Raw genomic sequence first — 20,904 nt, 5'->3', positions numbered from 1 at the left:
ACTTACCTGACCTGGGCTTTTAAATACTGCCAATTAATTGCAGGATTATAACAGAATGTCTGAATTCTATACTTTATATTCAAGTAACTTTTGTGTGGAGCCGCAGGAGATGGGGGAGATACTAAATGAGTATTTTGCATCAGTGTTTACTGTGGAGTGAAATGGAAGATAGAAAATGTGGGGAAATAGATGGTGACATAGAAGAAGAAGAAGAAGAAGAAGAAGAATACAGCGCAGTACAGGCCCTTCGGCCCTCGATGTTGCGCCGATGAATGCCCACCTAACCTACACTAACCCACTATCCTCCATATACCTATCCAATGCCCGCTTAAATACCCATAAAGAGGGAGAGTCCACTACTGCTACTGGTAGGGCATTCCATGAACTTACGACTTGCTGAGTGAAGAACCTACCCCTAACATCAGTCCTATATCTACCCCCCCTTAATTTAAAGCTATGCCCCCTTGTAACAGCTGACTCCATACGTGGAAAAAGGTTCTCACTGTCAACCCTATCTAACCCCCTAATCATCTTGTACACCTCTATCAAGTCACCCCAAACCTTCTTTTCTCCAATGAAAACAACCCCAAGTGCCTCAGCCTTTCCTCATAGGATCTTCCTACCATACCAGGCAACATCCTGGTAAACGTTCTCTGCACCCGTTCCAGTGCCTCCACATCCTTCCTATAGTATGGCGACCAAAACTGCACACAATATTCCAGATGCGGCCGCACCAGAGTCCTATACAACTGCAGCATGACCTCAGGACTCCGGAACTCAATTCCTCTACCAATAAAAGCCAGTACGCCATATGCCTTCTTCACTGCACTATTTACCTGGGTGGCAACTTTCAGAGATCTGTGTACATGGACACCAAGATCCCTCTGCTCTTCCACACTACCAAGTATCCGACCATTAGCCCAGTATCCCTTCTTTTTGTTACTCTTACCAAAGTGAATCACCTCACACTTAGCTACATTGAACTCCATTTGCCACCTTTCTGCCCAGCTCTGCAGCTTCTCAATATCCCGCTGTAACCTGCCACATCCTTCCTCACTGTCTACAACTTCTCCGACTTTCGTATCATCCGCAAACTTGCTCACCCAACCTTCTAACCCTTCCTCCAGGTCATTTATAAAAATGACAAACAGCAATGGTCCCAAAACAGATCCTTGCGGAACACCGCTAGTGACGGCACTCCAAGATGAACCTTTGCCATCAACTACTACCCTCTGTCTTCTTCCAGCCAGCCAATTCCTAATCCAAACCTCCAACTCACCCTCAATGCCATATCTCTGTATTTTCTGCAGTAGCCTACCATGGGGGACCTTATCAAACGCCTTACTAAAATCCATATATACCACATCTATGAGGGCAGAGCAGTAGATGTGGCCTATATGGACTTCAGTAAGGCGTTCGACTTGGTTCCCGTGGGAGACTGGTTAGCAAGGTTAGATCTCATGGAATACAGGGAGAGCTAGCCATTTGGATACAGAACTGGCTCAAAGGTAGAAGACAGAGGGTGGTGGTGGAGGGTTGGTTTTCAGACTGGAGGCCTGCGACCCTCCTTTTGCTGTGCCACAAGGATCGGTGCTGGGACCACTACTTTTCATCATTTATATAAATGATTTGGATGTGAATATAGGAGGTAAAGTTAGTAAGTTTGCAGGAGGTGTAATGGACAGCGAAGAAAGTTCCTCAATGGGATCTTGATCAGGTGGGCCAATGGGCTGAGTAGTGGCAGATGGAGTTTAATTTAGATAAATGCAAGGTGCTGCGTTTTGAGGAAGCAAATGTTAGCAGGACTTATACACTTAATGGTAAGGTCATGGGGAGTGTTGCTGAACAAAGAGACCTTGGAGTGCAGGTTCATAACTCCTTGAAAGTAGAGTCACAGGTAGATAAGATAGAGAAGAACGTGTTTGGTATGCTTTTCTTTATTGGTCAGAATATTGAGTACAGGAGTTGGGAGGTCATGCTGTGGCTGTACAGGACGTTGGTTCAGCCACTTTTGGAATATTGTGTGCTATTCCGGTAAGCTTCCTATTGGAAGGAACTTAAGAGGGTTCAGAAAAGATTTACAAGGATGTTGCCAGGGTTGGAGGATTTGAGCTATAGAGAGATGCTGAATAGGCTGGGTGCTTTTTCCCTGGAGTGTCAGAGGCTGTGGGGTGACCTCATAGAGGTTTATAAAATCATGAGAGGTATGGATAGGATAAATAGACAAAAGTCTTTTCCCTGGGGTGGAGGAGTCCAGAACTAGAGGGCGTAGGCTTAGGGTGAGAGGGGAAAGATATAACAGGGACCTAATGAGCAACTTTTTCACACAGAGGGTGGTGTGTGTATGGAATGAGCTGCCAGAGGAAGTGGTGGAGGCTGGTACAATTGCAACATTTTAAAGGCATTTGAATGGGTATATGAATAGGAAGGGTTTAGAGGGATATGGGCCAAGTGCTGGCAAATGGGACTAGATTAGATTGGGATATCTAGTCAGCATGGACAAATTGGACCAAAGGATCTGTTTCCGTGTTGTACATCTCTATGACTCTAACTTAAATTTTGGAATGGTCGAAATCATTTGATCACATTTCCATCTTGTTCAATCTCAAACAGCTGAGACCAATCTTGTAAGATAGTGACAGGCTGAAAAGAACAGGAAAGGCAGTCGTGCATATCAGGAAGTAGTAATGTTTGGAGAGGGTTTAAACTAACTTAATAGAATTGTGTGACTGAGGAGGTAATAACAGAGAGGTGAACTGGGAGCTGGAAGAGACAGGTAGTACCAAAGTAACAAGTAGTATGTTAATTACGTGGGTTCAGTATAAGGCTGGGGTAGAATGAAGTCTAAATTAGGGTATGTGAATGTGTAGAGTGTGGTAAAAAGGATTGGTCAGTTTCAGGCCCAGATAACTGAGAAAATATGCAATGATAATGGAGACCTAGCTCAAAGAAGTGGGTTATAAATACAGAAAATAAATTGCAGAACTCTAGAGTACAGAAGGATCTGGATGCTCTGGAACATGAATCACACAACAGTGGTATGCAAGTACAGCAAATGATTAGAAAGACAAATTATACACGGACATTTATTGCTAGGGAAGGGAACATAAAAGCAGGGAAATTTTATTGCAGCTGTACAGAGCTTTGGTGAGACGACATCTGGAATAGTGCATACAGTTATGGAGTCCTCATTTCATAGAGTGCAGAGAAGACCCTTCAACCATCAAGTCTGCAGCAATATAACCACTATTAGAAGTGCGCTAATCCCAATTTCCTACACTTGTCCCATATCCTTGAATGCTATGATATTTGAAGAGCTCATCCAAATTTTTTAAAGGTTGTAAGGTTTCTGGCCTTCACTACCTTCCCAAGCACTGCATTCCAGATTCCCACCGCTTGCTGAGTGAAAAGGTTCTCTCCCAAATCCCTTATGAATTTCCCACCCCTTTCTCTTTTGGAGAGAGATATACAGGGGGTCCCCAATTTGCAAATATGTGGTTTACCAATGCCCATGTTTACAAACTTGATCCTATATGGGGATGCAATTTTAAACATCCTACATATGATTGTTTCCTGTACTTATGAATTACAATCCTGCATTGTGTTCTGAATCGACTTGCAAACAGACACAGGAACGGAACCCATTCACAACTTGGTGACTGCTTTCATTTGAAAATTGCTTTGAAAACCATTCAGAGAAGGTTCATTTGAATAATTTCTGGCACAAAGGGGTTTATCTTGAAGAAAGGTTGAACAGGCTAGGCCCAATTCATTTGGAGTTCAAAATATAAGGGGTGATCTTATTGAAACGTACAAGATCCTGAGGAGACTTGATAGTTGAATACTGGAAGGATGGTTCCTCTTGTGAGGAAGGCTAGAATTAGGGCACACATGTTAGACACAGATATATTTATAGACTATGAGAAACTGGAGGAACTGAAATTATGAAGAACTATTCTTTGGTTGAAGGAGGTGTTTCAATGATTTCTTTGAAGGTCAAAAGATTAAAAAAGGACTGTTGATTATTTGCAAGGATTTTTCAGAAAATAGTCCAGTAAAGCTTTTAAGTGGTAGAGGTAGATTTAATGGCCCTTAATTCTGGACGAACAGATTTGGAAATGCCTTATGAACTGTGCTAAGCGAAAGTGAGGACTGCAGATGTTGGAGATTAGATTCGAGAGTGAGGCGCTGGAAAAGCACAGCAGGTCAGCAGCATCCGAGGATCAGGAAAATCGACATTTCGGGCAAAAGCCCTTCATCAGGAATACTAACTGTGCTGTTCATTATCCAACAACAACTGGATTGAAGTTTGCGTGTGTTTTCACATACCTAGATGTGGGTGGTTGGAGAAGCTTACAGGGAAGAGCTCTCTAGCTCTGGCTCGCTCTCTCTGTCTCTTAGTAAGAATCAAAGTGAAACAAACTGAAAGAGTGTTCAGTGAATTATTTGTGAAACCTGTATTGGGCAAGGGATTTTCACACATTAAAACAACAGTTTGTGAACTAAGTTACCCAAGCCCCAGCTATTGTCTTGTGCTGGCCAGAACCAGTTCAAGCCAGGTCAGCTCAGAGGAATGACAGCGGGCATAAATCTTATTTGGTGGAAGAGTAATGAGACAATGTTATCAGTGTCCTTGGGCCAGAACCAATAACAAAAAGACACAGGCTCGCCAGAACAACTAGAACCAATGAGGAAAAGACACCACATGCAGGAAGAAAAGGAAATGGATAAAAGTGGAGGATTTTGGGCATTCCAGCAGTGAAAACTCAGGAGATCAACCTTTACTGAAGTAAAGGACTCTATGCTTGGAAGCATAGAGACTATATCATGACCTTGAGAGATCGCCTGGCCAGCATGAACTCTTTTCTCAGGTATTAGTCTTTAAATTCCTTGACTGTTCAGGGAACATCAGAGAAACATGGTGGCTGCGCACATAGATTATAGTCTTGTATGAATAGCATGTCTGTTTTAACACACAAAAAAGTTGGTGGTTAGATGATACAGATTTAACTTTCTTTCTCTTTGTGCCAAGCCAATAACTGTTGCCAAGGGTGGTAACCGGGCAACACCCGATATAATTTCAAATATCAGAGTTCATAGATCTGAAATCTAGTCAGAGGATCTTCCATCATTCTGTGATTGTCAACAATTTGATCTCATTGAAGAAACTGTGAAAAGTTAACCTATTCTATCTTCTGCATTCATACTTTTGATATGTTGTCTGTATAGTGTTGTGTATTTTGAGATTAAGGGAAGATTGTTTAATTCTGCATGGTAGCTCAGTTAGCCAATTTGCCATATTTTAAAGGATATATCTTGATCATAACAAAAAAGGTATTTTATTCAAGGTTGAGTTTGATAGATTTTTGATTGACAAGGGAGACAAGAGTTATGGGGTGCACACAGGAAAAATGAAACTCAGGCCACAACCAGAGATAAGCCATGATCTTATTAAATGATGAAGTCAATCTAAATGCCAAATGGCTTAAACCTATTCCCAAATTCAATGTTCCCTCCGTGATAATATCCTACCACATTGAAAATGTTCTACAACAGTGAGGCTACAACAACACAGTACAGATACTCCATCACACTCAGATGGGCACTGGTAATCAATCTCCACTATTCCATGAACTGTACCAATACGACAGCACAATATGTTAATGGTGTTAATACTTCAAAACAGTGTTACTCCAACACAATGCTCTACCACCACAAAATTCTACAACAGTGAGAATATAACATCATGGTGATATGTCAACACAATTATAGCATTCTATTACAGGGAAATTATTCCAATAGCATTAATATTCTACAATGTTATGATACTTTATTACAGTGAGAATAGGACGACATGATGATGATATTCCAATAAATCTCCACCATTTATTCAACTGGGACAACACAACGATCACAGGACAAGCTAAACAGAGGACAGCCAGGGAATTTCTAGCAGCATGGCACTCATCCATGGACTTCATCAATAAACGCATTGACCTAGACTCAATTTACCGGCCACTACAAAACTGGCAACCGAAAGTGGCAGGAATGGAACCAAGTAACTTCCAGAAAACCCAGTATAGCAGCGCTTCACTGGAGACTCCACAGCACTGAAGATGTCACCTAGACAGGGGACAAACCGTCTGCAAATCAACTTCCCAGCTTGGCGAACATATCCACAACTATGACAACCAGTATTCGAGCTACAAATCTTTATGGAAACCTTGAACACCAGTTAGAACACTCAAGTACAGTTATCATAGAGAAACATCGTGATATTATGACAACTCTATGATAATACACCGATTATGTAACTTGTACATAATTACACCAGGACAACACATTCAATAATAAGACAGCAATATTGTAGCAACACAGTAGAAAGTGATAATTCTTCAACAAACACATAAAACAATGTCTCATTACACCATTTGGCATACACCACAGTATCATTTGGCACAGACAAGGTTGACACCAATACAAGTAATAATACAAGAATAAAACACAAGGGCTAAAAAATCTACCTGTGCCATCAAAAATCTAGTGCATCTATCCATGTCAGTTTTGGTAGGAGAGACAAGGTTCCACTTTCACAGTGAAAATATCCTCTATCACGTTACATGGCATGATCACTGTGCTAAATGGGACAGATTTGAATAGATCTAGCAACTCAAGACTGAGCATCCATGAGGCACTGTTGGCCATCAGCAGCAAAATTACATTCAATCACATGAACCTCATTGCTCGGCATATACTCACTCCATCAATACCACCAAGCCAGGCGATTAATCCTGGTTCCACTGGCTAGAAACTAAAAATCAGATGCTGAACTAGAATGATGCTGTAACACAGGACTACATGCATACCATATAGTGGAATCAGCAGGTGAGCTAAGTAATGCAACATCGATGGATCAGCTCTATGCTCTGCAGTCCTGCAACATCCATGATTCAACAGAATACCCATCCTGTGACATTTGGAAATCACAAACGCTTAGGCAATCCCATGTACAGGAAATGTCACCGGTTGCAAAAGTCTGGTTTTGGAGCTGGAACAGCAGTTTGGGTAATGGGGTGCTTCCACAAAGCAGCCTATTATGTGGACTGTATGTTCAGAGATTGCCACAATGCAGGTTTGGGGAAAACAGTCAGAAAGGATTTGGGAGGCCACCAAGCAGTCCCTAAGAGAAACAGCAGCAGGTGCACGAATCCCAAGAGGTCCTGCTCACAAACTGATTTTCCATTCTGGGTATGGTAAGGAGATAGATCCTTGAAGCAAGGCTGCCCTCTCCTGTATAGTAAAAACCAGCCCATATTGCCACGGGAGGCCGAACTATAATGGAGAGGAGGGGAGAAAGCAAAGCAAAAGTAGAACACTGAAAGGCAATTCATTAGCTACAGGACAGGCAGGCATTTCTGCAGCCATCAATATGACTCCAGAATAATACCCTAACACCACCTCCCTGGTGTTAGGGTCAAGGATGTCACAGAGCAGTTACAGAATATTCTTCTGGGGAGGGTGAATGGTCATGGTCCACATTGGTTCTAATGGCACAGATAGGAAGAGGGATGTGGTCTTACAATCAGAATTCAGAGAGTAGGTAAAAAATGAACAAGAAGTAAAGTAGAAATCCCAGAATATTAGATTCATTGATAGAACTTGAAAGAAGGTTCTGGTAAAAGATTTTTTAACAGTTAGAACTAAATTAGAAAGAACCTCCAGAATGATAATCAGCTGAGTGGGCTGGATGCCTGCTTTGTGATGCTAACTGTGGGTTCAATTTGCACATCGGTTGAGGTTACCATGAAGGTCTCACCTTCTTGACCTTGCCACTTGCCTGAATAACCTTGATCCTCAGGTCAAATCACTACGAGTTATCTCTCTCGAAGGAGAGAGAGCACCCCTTTGGTCTGCTAGAACTATGACACATATTATTACTAATCTCCAGATAACTCCTAGTACCAAGTTCAAGTGAGTTCAGAAATAGGAGGATAAGGCAGATGTGGCAATCATCGTTCAACCTTACCTAGATTCTGGGATGATGTTGAAGGATTGAATAATTACAAACATTATGCCCTTATTCAAAAAAAGTAATAAAGGTAGATCTAGTGATTACAGACCAGTCACTTTCACTACAGTGGTAGGGAAACTTTGAGAAACAATTAATCAGGGTAATTTTAATATTCACATGGAAAATGGTGGGTTAATACATAAGAGTCAGCATAGATTTGCTAAGGGAAAATTATGTCTAACTAACTTGCTGAAAGAAAGGAAGTTGCATGAATTTATATAAGACACTGCTTAGACCTCAGCTAGAGTACTATATAAAGTTCCAGATGCCACACATTATTTGATTCATTTGTGGGATGTAGGCATTGCTGCTGGCCAGCATTTATAGACCATCCCTAGTTGTCCTTGACAAAGTGTTGGTGAGCTGCCTTCTTTAATCGCTGCAGTCTACCTGTTATAGGTTGACTCACAATGCCATTAGGGCGGGAATTTCAGGATTTTGACTCATCGACAGTGAAGGAATAGCAATATATTTCCAAGTCAGGAAGGTGTGTGGTTTGGGGGTGAATTTGCAGGTGGTGGTGTTCCCATGTATCCCCTGCCCTTGTCCTCCGAGTTGGAAGTGGTCGTGGATATGAAAGGTCCTATCTAAGAATCTGTGGTGAATTTCTGTAGTGCATCTTGTAGATAGTATACACTGCAGCTGCTGAGCATCAGTGGTAGAGGGAGTGGATACTTGTGGATGTGGTGCCAATCAAGTGGGCTGCTTTGTCCCCAGTAAAGTTAAGCTTCTTGAGTTTTATTGAAGCTGCATCTTTCCAGGCAAGTGGGGAGTATTCCATCACACTCCTGACTTATGCCTTGTAGATGATGGAAAGGTTTGGGAGTCAGGAGGTGAGTTACTCAGCACAGTATTCCTAGCCTCTGACTTCTTTTGTAGCCACTGTGTTTCTGTGGTGAGTTCAGTTGAATTTCTGATCAACAGTAACCTCCAGGATGTTGATAGTGAAGGATTCAGTGATGGCAATACCATTGAATGTCAAGGGCAGTGCTTAGATGGTCATAGCCTGACAATTGTGTGGCGCGAACGTTACTTAACACTTGTCAGCCCAAGCCTGGATATTGTCCAGATATTGTTGCATTTGAATATGAACTGCTTCAGTATCTGAGGAGTTGCATATGTGCTTAACATTGTGCAATCATCAGTGAACTTCCCCACTTCTGATCTGAGGATGGAGAGAAGGTTGTTGATGAAGCAGCTGAAGATGGTTGGACCTAGGACACTATCCTGAGAAACTCCTGCAGAAGTGTCCTGGAGCTGAGATGACTGACCTCCAACAATCATAATCATCTTTCTAAGTGTCAGATATGACTCCGACCAAGAGCGAGAAGTGGAGGAGATGCGGTGGAGAGCATCGTCAACCATGTCTGAGGGGAAATTGCGGTCTTTGAAGAAGGAGGCCATCTGGGTTGTTCGGTATTGGAATTGGTCCTCCTGGGAGCAGATGCGACGGAGGCAAAGGAATTGGGAATATGGGATGGTGTTTTTACGGGGTGGGAGGAGGTGTAATCTAGGTAGCTGTGGGAGTCGGTCGGTTTATAGTAAATGTCTGTGTTGAGTCGGTCGCCCGAGATAGAAATGGAGAGGTCTAGGAAGGGGAGGGAGGAGTCTGAGACGGTCCAGGTAAATTTGAGATCAGGGTGGAAGGTTTTAGTAAAGTGGATGAACTGTTCAACCTCCTCGTGGGAGCACGAGGTAGCGCCGATACAGTCATCAATGTAGCGGAGGAAAAGGTGGGGGGTGGTGCCAGTGTAGCTGCAGAAGATGGACTGTTCCACATATCCTACGAAGAGGCAGGCATAGCTGGGGCCCATGCGGGTGCCCATGGCTACTCCTTTGGTTTGGAGGAAGTGGGAGGATTGGAAAGAGAAGTTGTTCAGAGTGAGGACCAGTTCAGTCAGCCAAAGGAGGGTGTCAGTGGAAGGGTACTGGTTGGTATGGCAGGAAAGGAAGAAGCAGAGGGTTTTGAGGCCTTCGTGATGGGGAATGGAGGTGTATAGGGACTGGATGTCCATGGTGAAGATAAGGCGTTGGGGGCCGGGGAAGCAAAAATCATGGAGGAGGTGGAGGGCATGGGTGGTGTCCCGAACGTAGATGGGGAGTTCTTGGACTAAGATTTCTCCAGCTTCCTCATTTCCCTTACCCCCACCTTATCTCAGTCCCAACCCTCAGACTCACCACCGTCTTCTTGACCTGCAATCTTCTTCCCGACCTCTCCGCCCCCACCCCCTCTCTGGCCTATCACACTCACCTTAATCTCCTTCCACCTATCGCATTTCCAACACCCCTCCCCCAAGTCCCTCCTCCCTACCTTTTATCTTAGCCTGCTTGGCACACCTTCCTCATTCCTGAAGAAGGGCTTATGCCCGAAACGTCGATTCTCCTGCTCCTTGGATGCTGCCTGACCTGCTGTGCTTTTCCAGCAACACATTTTTTAGCATTATTATTTCCTAGCCTCATTCTTGAAGGGGCCTATGTTCACTTTGGCATCTCTCTTTCTTTTCATATATTTAAAGAAGCTCTTGCTGTACATCTTGACATTACTTGCAAGTTTACTCTCAAAGCTTATTTTCACCCACTTCATTATTTTTGGTCATATTTTAATGGTTTTTAGAACTTCCTTAATCTTCTAACTTACTATTAATCTTTATCACACTGTATATTTACTTTTAATGCACTCCTTAACTTGCCTGGTTAACCATGGTTGACTTATCTCTTTCCTAGAATCCTTCTTCACTGGAATATATCTTTATTGTAATGTACGAACTATTTTCTTAAACATCTACCATTGTTCCTCAACTGTGTAAACTTCTTGCTCAGTCCACTCCAGCTAGCACTGCACTAATTGCTTTGTAATCATCCTGATTTAAGCTTAGAATGGTTGAATGTGACCAAAATTACTGTCTCTCAATTGAATGCAAAATTTTGCCTTCTTATGGTTACTGTTACATGGGGAGATAGTCATACCACACAGACACAGACCCTTTAGTCCACCTCACCCACGTTGACCAGATTTCCTAAACTGAACTAGTCCCATTTGCTTGCATTTGACCTATTCCCTTTAAACATTTCCCATCCATGTATCAGTCTAAATGTCTGTTAAATGTTATAATTGTACCCACCTCTACCACTTACTCTGGCAGTTTGTTCAATTAACGGACCACCTTCTGTGTGAAAAAGTTGTCCCTCAGGTCCCTTTTAAATCTTTCCCCTCTCACCTTAAATCTATGTCCTCTAATTTTGGACTCCCCTATCCTGGGAAAAGGCCTTGGCTATTCACTGTATCTAAACTTCTATAAGGTCTCTTCTCAGCCTCCTCCTGAGTAAAAAGTCCCAAGCTATCCTTATAAATTAAGCCTTCCAGTTTCGATAACAATCTTGTAAATGTTTTGTACCCTTTCCAGTTTAATAACATTCTTCTGTAGCAGTGCAATCAGAATTGTGCACAGTACTCCAAATATGGCTTTACCAATGTTTTGTATAGCCAATAACATGATATCTCAACTGCTGCACTCAATGGTCTGATGATGAAGGCAAGCATGTCAAACGTCTTCACGACCTTGTCTACTTGTGACGCCACTTTCAAGAAGCTATGAACCTGCACTCCTAGGTCTCTCTGTTTGACAACACTCCTCAGTGCCCTACCATTAGTTGTGTAAGTTGTGCCCTGCTCTGTCTTACCAAAATGCAACATTTACCTCTCCCTGGATCTCTTGTCATCTAACCTTATTAACCAGCCTACCATGCAGTAGCATGGTGGCTCAGTGGTTAGCATTGTTGCGTCACAGCGCTAGGTTTGCCTTGGGCAACTGTCTGTGTGGAGTTTGCACATTCTCCCAGTGTCTGCTTCGGTTTCCTCCAGATGCTCCGGTTTCCTCCCACAGTCCAAAGATGTGCAAGTTAGCTGTGCAAGAATGGTTTCAGGAATGAGAAATTTCTGTAATGAGGATAGATTGAAGAAGCTGGGACTGTTCTCAGAAAGAAGAAGCCTGAGAGGCAATTTGATAAAGGTTTTCAAAATCATGACCACACCAGACAGAGTAGGAAGAAGCTCTTTCCGCTCATAAAAGGAAAAGCAAATGAGAGGGCATAGATTTGAAGTGATGTACAAACAAAGCAAGTGGGTAATGAGAAAAAACTTTTTTTTTACACAGTGAGTAGTTAGAGTATGGAATGCACTGCCTGGAAATGTGACGAATACGGCTCTACTGAAGCATTCAAGAAAGACATTGGATGAAAATTTGGATAGAAATGGTGTGCAAAGATATGGGGAAAAGACAGGAGTCTGGCATTAGAAAATAGACCCAATGCAGGCACAATGGGCTGAACAGCCTCCTTATATTACTCACCTATTGTACTCTATGCTACTTTCTCCCCACCCCCACCCTCCTCTAGCTTATCTCTCCACCCTTCAGCCTCTCTACCTTTATTCCTGATGAAGGGCTTTTGCCCGAAATGTCGATCTTACTGCTCCTCGGATGCTGCCTGAACTGCTGTGCTCTTCCAGCACCACTAATCCAGAATCAGAATCCAAGCAGCCAAGTCACTGTGGATTGCATGCATCTTAATCTTCTGGATCAGCCTGCCATGAAGAAACATAGTGAAAGCCTTACTAAAATCCATGTAGGCAACATCCATTGCTCTATCATCATCAATCACCTTTGTCACCTCCTCAAAAGTTTCAATCAAGTTAATAAGACATGACCTACCCTGCACAAAGCCATGCTGACTGTCCCTAATTAGGCCATGCTTTTCCAAATGCACTTAAATCCTATTCCAAAGAATTCTCTCCAATAGCTTCCCAACCATCAATATGAAACTTACTGGTCTATGGTTTCTTGTGGAACTTTTAAGTCAGACAACAATCACTTTTGTCTTGATGTTTATATCATTCACTTCAACTTATTGTAATTTTGTTTTTCTTTTAATCTTTTGTGTTCTATTTTGATCTGTTACTTGTTATATTTGACCATGCTATTCTGCTCCTGAATAACTTTTATTATCTTTAAAGCTATTGATAATCTGGGGTTTCGTGTTGTTTCTTTTCCTTATAGAGTCATACAGCATAGAAACAGACCCTTTGGTCCAACTCGTCCATGTTAACCATGTTCCCAAACAAAATTAGTCTCACTTGCCTGTGTTTCCCCATATTCCTCAAACCTTGCCTATTCATGTACTTATTCAAATGTCTTTTGAATGTTGTAACTGCATCTGCATCCACCACTTTCTCATTCCACACACTGACCACTCTGTAAAAATGTTGCCTTTCATGTCCTTTTTAAATCTTTCTCCTTTCACTTTAAAAATATGCCCCCTAGTTTTGAACTCCCTCACTTTAGGGAAAAGACTTTGCTATTCACCTTATCTGTGCTCTTCATGGTTTTCTTGTATGCTCCAGTGAAAAAAGTTCCAGCCTATCCAGCCTATTTTTACAACTTAAACCCTCCATTCCCAGCAACATCTTGGTAAATATTTTCTGATATTTTGGTGTCATCCACTAACTTACTCACTTAAATTCTCATTCAAATAGTTTATATAAATGACAAATTAAAGTGGGCCCAGTACTCATCCCTGTGGATCACCACTGGTCACAGGCCTCCAGTCCAAAAAACAAATCCTCCCCCACCACCCTTTTGTCACCTACCGTCAAGACAATTTTGTATCCAATTAGCAAGCTCACCCTGAATCCCATGTGATCTAAATTTACCAGTCAGTCTGCCATGCAAAACCTTATCAAAAGCTTTACTAAAGTCCAAGTACACAATGTCTACCCCTCTTCCTTCAATCTCTTTGGCTACTTCCTCCAAGAAACTCAATTAAGTTTGAGAGACATGAATTCCCTCACACAAAACCATGCTAACTAATCATTCCTTGCCTCTCCAAATGGATGTAAATCCTATCTTTCAGAATCCCCTCCAACAACTTACCCACCGCCGATGTCAGACTCACAGGTCTATAGCTCCCAGGCTTCTCCTCACAGTCTTTCTTAAGTAAAGGCACAACATCAGCCATCCTCCCATCCTCTGGCACCTTGCCCATGGCTATAGATGATACAAATATTTCTGCAAGGCACCCCACAATTTTCTCGCTAACTTCCCACAACATCTTGGGATACACTTGATCAGGTCCTGGAGATTTATCCACCTTTATGTTTTCGAAGACCTCCAGCATTTTCTCTTTTGTAATTTGAACTTTTACAAAACATCAATATTTATTTCCATGAGTTCTCTAGCCTCCATTTCTTTCTTCACAGTAAAAGCTGACACAAAACATTCATTTAATATTGTTCCCATCTCCTGAGGTTCAACACAAAGACAACTTCGTTGATCCTAAAGAGGTTGTATTCTGTCTAGTTGCTCTTTTGCTCTTAATGTACTTATAGATTCTCTTTGGATTATCCTGTACCTTAACTGTCAAGACTATCTCATAGCCCCCTCTTTGCCTTCCAGATTTCCCTCTTAAGAATGCCCCTACACTATATTCTTCGAGAGTTATATTTGATCCCAGTTGTCTACATCTAATATATGATTCCTTTGTAATATTGTGTGGAACCTCAATCCTTATTCATCCATTGTTCCCTAATTTTACCAGGCTTACCTTTCACTGTAATAGGAACATAATACCTCTGAACTTTTGAAAGCCTTTTACTTCTCAGTTGTCCCTTTACCTGCAAACAGTCCCTTCAAGTTTCCTGTTCCAGTAGTACAGGTCCTTCAAGCCTCAGTACTCTTGCCAATGTCAATAAAAAACGTAAACCCTTTCTCACATCACTCATTGTAGGAAAGTTGAATGTTTTTCAACTTATTAGAGGCAGCAAATAGACTTTGGCTGCTGCAGGTAAGCCTGTTTATCAAGACTAAGCACGACAGAAATACTACAGAAGGGCTTTGTTCCATGGGTCAGAGACTTCAGAAACTCTCTCAATGTCAATGTTAGCTACCTTTCCTTTGTTGGGAGGATATAGAATGGATTTACACTTTATATATTGTTGAAGCTCTGAGTTCAGGTTTGTCCTCAAGGATGAGTTTGACTGGTTCTCAATGGTAAGATATGCTTCCCTGACGCCCTCCCAATGAGACTAATGTTCCTTAATATAACCTTGACATACCAATCCACCTTGTGTTATTATTACTTCAATTACTAAAATCCTTGACCAATATTAAACATTTAAATGAGACTTAGTAATCATCTCATAGGCAGACATTGGCCTCTAGATGAGATACCATGCCCTGACTAATGGTGTTACTTTTATATCTTTAGCTCCTGTATTTCTAGCAATGCTGCATTACAATCAGAATACATTAGGAAGCAAGGGGCTCTCCTAGTGTAGTGGTAGCACCCCGACCAGAAGGCTAGGGTTCAAGTCCCACCTGTCCCAGAGATGTGCAATAACAGATTGATTAAATATATCTAAATTTGGAAGCACAATCCTTCTTGTGGGTGGAGTAATTCTGAACAATATTTGGTTTGGTGCCCAAACCTATCACTTGTGAGATCAAAGACTGCTCCTCTTCAGAACTCCCTCAGGTGAGAGTTCCGAGAGCACCCCAGCTTACCCTGCACGCAATGCATGTCTTGCAGTACTGTATATTCTCCACTAGCCCCACACTCTTTCACAGCTTTGTGAAGTTTAACAATCAAGATCATTCTCTTTGCAGATGAAAACACTCCTCCTGAATCATAGGTATCATTTGATTTGTAAACTGCTTATTCTGTGATAGAGTGTTTAATTCATTAATTACTCCTTCACCATTTGAAATCCCTAGCTTACCCTCTCCTAAAGCCAGCACTGCTGCCCATTCTCTATGATATTTTGATAGCAATCTCTTTGGAAAATCAGGAACAGAAGGAATAAAAACACTGGAGATATTCAACAGGTCTGGCAGTATATGTGGCAGGGAAACAGTTTAAATCTTTAAACTCCAATATGATTCATCTTCAGAATTTAAAGGAGCTGGAAAATGATACTGACAGAGGAAGTGGTTTTTATGATACTGACAGAGGAAGAGGAGTGAGTGAGTGGAACAGGTTGTGAGGGTGCCTGGAGCAAAAGACAAAGGGAATGTGAATGATAGCAAAGGCATGATAAAGATTTAAAATAGGTGAAAATATGAGGTAAGAAAAGGAGAAAATGGGTCCATTCTGCTGACAGCAAAGTCAGCAAGACACACAAGACGGCTGGAGCATATAATAAAAATGTCATACTCTGAAGTTGTGAAACTGAATATCAAATCCTAAAGGCTGTAAGGGCCTATGTGGAAAATGTGATGCTATTCCTCCAGCTTGGGTTGAGTTTCATTGGAAGATCTCAACAGGCCTAAGACAGAAACTTCTCATGGAAGTGATATGGTTTATTAAAATGGCAAGCTACTGGAAGGTTGGTGCCACACATTATCCCAACAAAACTCCACTGAAGCTGGAGCAACATGATCTCATTTTCTGTTTAGGCACTTTATAGACTCTAGAGCTCAATATTGAGTTTCACAACTCCAGACTCTATCCTCCATTTTGACCCCCTCTCCCAAAAGAACTGCACTGACCATGGTTTTGTTTGCATCATGTTGACTTTGCTTTCTGCAGAGTGGACCCATTTTCTCATTTTCATAACTATTATTTATGATTATTTTACATCTCTATCACTTCTTTACCATCATTCACACTCCCTTTGTCTTTTACTCTGGGCACTCTCACTCCTCTGTCAACAGCATGAAAACCACTATTTTCCAGTCCCTTGCAAGTTCTAAAGAAGGCATATCAGATTCAAAACATTAACCCTTTCTTTTTCCACAGATACTGCCAGAACTAACGACTTCTCCAGCACTTTCTGTCTTTATTTCAGATATCTGCCATGGTCAGTATTTTGCTTTTATAGGAACTGGAGGCCATTCAGCACCTCAGGTCTGTTCTGTCATTCAATTACTTAACTGTACTTCAGCCTCGTTTAATTGCCTTAGCTCTGAATTCAGTGATACTCTTACTTAAAGGTCTATTTACCTTAGATTTAAAAGTATTCCTCGCAATCTTTTATGGACAAGAAACACAATGGTTCGCGGTCAGCCATTACACTGAGTGATATCAACTTGTGGCACGAGTACAGAGAATATTACACCCTACCTGTTTCTCCCAGGTCAAGAGGTACTACCAGAATGAGAGAGAAAGAGACAAAGCAATTTGCTTCATTCACTTCATAACCTGGAAATTACAACAGCTCAGACACAAAGATCTAACACGTACTGAAATAAGCAACAGCCCTGAGAAACAGTGTTCAATCTAAAAACCAATCAGCTCGTTTATTACAGCGAGTGCAACGGAAGATTGTCAGTAACTTGTGACTTACAATGAGGAGATTGCGTTCTTAGAAGAGTTCTCAGAATCCACTCAATAGCCAAGCCAGATAGTCAAACTGATACCTTGGCTGATCCAGCAATGTGGGATTATTTACCGGGGTAGAAAACATGATTCATTTTCTCAAGTGACGAATGGTTCCCTTGTAGTTCTGAGCTGCAATCAGCTAGTTGAGCTCTCCAGCTTGCGACATACTTTCCAACGTCAGAGGAAACCACAAACTTATCTTTGCTTAACCATTCAACAGCACAGGAAATGTTCACTGTCCAACTCTCCTGGCCCAGCAATACAGCTAACACATCACACATTAGGCCCCAGTGATGCTGGGAGGACAAATATTATTTCCTGATGATTATAGAACTTAGAGGAGAATACCTTTATTCACTATTCCTTTCTGCTCCAACCCCCATGTACTCCCTAACTCAGGCTGCCTTGGTGCCTGCTGGGGTAAAGGTCGCTGGGTATTACCTCTTGCCTTCATGAAAATCTCTCCTATGGGAAGGTAGATCATGAATATCACCAGGTAGTTCTTCCACAATCAACATCAAGGCAGCTGGTTAATCAAAAATTGTTAGCATCACCACTTGCCTTCACCCAATATCACCCAGGAATCATTTGATTGTGATCAGGAACTTGGAACATCTTTTTCTGGATCAAAATTTAGCTTTGAAAGAGCCTCAGTGTCCAATAGGTTCTTATTCCTGTTGTGGGTAAGAGAAAAGATTGCAGGGAGGGTGAGCAAACTGACCATATCAAGATGGTCTAGAGTGCCATTCAAGTTGGAGGACAGAAGAGAAAAATAGTGGTAATTAGAGATAGTATTACTAAAGAAATAGATACAATTCTCTGCAGCAAAGACAGAATGCTAAAGACACTGTATTGCTTACCTGGTCCAAGATTCAGGACATCTCTTCTGGGCTGGAGACAAACTTAGACTGGAAGGAGAAAGATCTAGTTGTTAGGTATCAATGGCATATGTAAGACTAGCAAAGAGGTTCTTCTGAGAGATTATGAGCAGCTCGGGGCTAAATTAAAAGAGCAGAATCACAAAGGGAATAATTTCCAGACAACTACCTGAGCCATATGCAAATTGTCATAGGGTAAATAAGATTAGAGAGGTAATTGTGTGGCTCAAAGATTGGTGTGGGAGAAATCGGCTCTGACTGATGGGCACTGGCACCAGTCTAGGCAAAGAGTAAGCTGTTCCTTTGGGACGGGCTTCATTTGGACCATGATAGGACCAGTGTCTTGGTGGATCATATAATTTGGGTTATAGACAGAGCTTTAAACTAATTGGTTCGATGTGGTGGTGGTGGTGGTACAGCTCAATTATATGGAAATTTAAATGATCAGAAAGAAATGAGGTAGCAGGGGTACAGGGTAATAATGGAGTGACTGATAACATGTGACAGCAAGAGTAGAAATTATATGCACAAGTGTGCAGCAGGAATTAGAACTAGAACAAGTTATACTAATACAAGATACACTAATGCAAAATAATGGTGTGTCAGAAATCAGTACACTAGCTCATACAGGCCTTCTAAAATCAGATAAGGTTGGCAAAAAGTCAGTAGCTAGGAAAGAAACCATTACTATTCTGTTAAGATAAAGATAGCTGACAAAGTCAAATATTGCATATAATAAGCTTGAAGTATTCTTATTTTCTAAATGAACCTAGAGAGTTTAGTTTTGTTTCGGACAGCACTGTAAACTGTGTCAGGATCAAAGGTATCACCAAAGCCTGGACTAGTAGGAAATTGGTTTGGATAGCAGAATTCCTTTGAGCTAGAGCAGCCAGATCCAGCATTGTATGTTCCTCTTTCACCATTTTCAGAAAAATTAAGGTTTGTTTTGATCGTTGTGGCCGTTTTATTTCCTTGGTCACTGAATGGCTATCAGTCTCATGTCCCACATAGAGAGATTAAGGTGTTCTACCCTTAAGATATTCCATGGACTGGATTTACAAGATATTGGAGGGAGCATACTCCAGGTCAGAAAGACTGCCCCCAAATGATTCAATGTTAATAAGCTGGAGATGGGACTCGCAGTTGTCAATGGCAGGAAGTCCTGGCACAGAAAGCACTTCAGTGCTGCAGGCCACTTGAATGCTTGTAGTGCCAGTTGATAGCAGTGGCTGCTGCTGGGATTACAGGCAATCCCAAGCATAGAGGGTAAGGGAGCTCGGTTTGAAAGTGGAGGGCAGGGATAAACAGTGATGTGTGATCTTGGATGTGTAAGTGTAGTCTCTGACATACACAACAACAGTAACTAGTGCACCCTATGGTTTAGGTCAGCTATGGAAAAGGACAAGGAACAATTCAGAGTAATAGAAATGTTAACTGGGGGAGATAATGTGTCTGGGAATCAATCAGTATCAAAGGATGGCATGCAGAACGGTAGCTGACCAGTGGGCTGCCTTTAAAGAGACAGTTCAGACATAAACAGGGTATATTACCAAGAAGTGGAAAAGGCAGTACAAACACATCCAGAGTTCCCTGGATGAGAAAAGGAAGTGAAGAAGAAACTAAGTATGCTGCTGAAAGTTCTCAGGTGGACAATACAACTGAGAATAACTAAAGAGGCTGCACTTCCAGGCTAAGGACCAGTTCGCCATTTTGTCACAGACAGATTTCTGCTTTGAATGCCCATGTGTCCACTGTCCAATTAAGGACAGCAGTCTCTTCTGGTCAAATTCAGGCCTGGTAGTCCAGAGGCCTCGAGAAGAGGTGCTCAATGCTGAGGAACACAAGGGATCTTGGAAGGTAAAGTTCAATAAAAATTTTAGAAACTCACAAGGCTGAATGTCAGACATTAAACCACAGTGGGGAGATTGTTAGCACCAGGGTGATGCCTCCTGTTTTGGCTCTTCTGACCTTGGACCCACCCTGAGACTACTGCTGGAAGACTGCTTCCACTTAGCTGATAGCAGCAAATCACCTGCCATTGGCAAAAATCCAATGGCCAGTAATGTTAAGTGCCTTCACCTGCATAATTTGGCTGTCTAGCATTGTCTCTCCCTTGGTAAAATGTCCCAGTAGTGGGACTGTGCTGGGGTGTCCATTCCATCCTGAACCAGTAAATTGCAGTTCAGTTTTGCTCCAGGCTCTCCCATGGCTAGTCAGATTCCTATTAGAAAACCCTAAGTAATGAGAGGCTGATGTCCCATCTAGTAGAGGAAAAGAACTTGGGAAGAAGGGAAAATTGAGAGCAATATTCATCTTAAAACTCCAGAAAGAGATGAAATGAGAAGTGAAGAGAGAAAGGAGTGAGAAGGGATGGTAAGAAGAGGTTGTGAAAGAGGGTAAGGTGATGAAAAAGAGATGAGATGGCAGCAGGAGATAAGGGAAATACCACCCGTTACTTGATGCTTTTATTCTTTTTAGTTACTGAGAGATATTGCAGGGAGCTAGGTAGTCGATTAAAAAGCAGGACCTCTAAATCTCTGGATTACTCCCAGTGCCACTCTCAGTGAGTTTAGAAATAGGAAA

The 20,904-nt window shown here is 41.9% G+C and overlaps 1 protein-coding gene across 2 annotated transcripts in view; it reads right to left on the bottom strand.

Moving 5' to 3' along the window:
* unc13d (unc-13 homolog D (C. elegans)) overlaps positions 1-17,602 on the bottom strand; it is a 167,340-nt gene extending 149,738 nt beyond the window's left edge. Inside the window, exon 1 of one of the 2 annotated variants that reach the window (XM_072558113.1) lies at positions 17,514-17,602. In XM_072558113.1, coding sequence (XP_072414214.1) covers positions 17,514-17,528 — 15 coding nt within the window. In that variant the 5' untranslated portion in view covers positions 17,529-17,602. Of the gene's footprint in view, positions 1-17,408 lie in introns of both variants that reach the window. The other variant, XM_072558115.1, reaches the window with a different exon arrangement.
* Positions 17,603-20,904: the final 3,302 nt, after the last annotated feature.

The sequence above is a fragment of the Chiloscyllium punctatum genome, chromosome 39 (genome assembly GCF_047496795.1).
Source record: "Chiloscyllium punctatum isolate Juve2018m chromosome 39, sChiPun1.3, whole genome shotgun sequence".
In the NCBI taxonomy this organism is placed as follows: Eukaryota; Metazoa; Chordata; class Chondrichthyes; order Orectolobiformes; family Hemiscylliidae; genus Chiloscyllium; species Chiloscyllium punctatum.
Note: the sequence above shows the minus strand (reverse complement) of the source record. Positions and strands in the feature narration are given on the sequence as shown.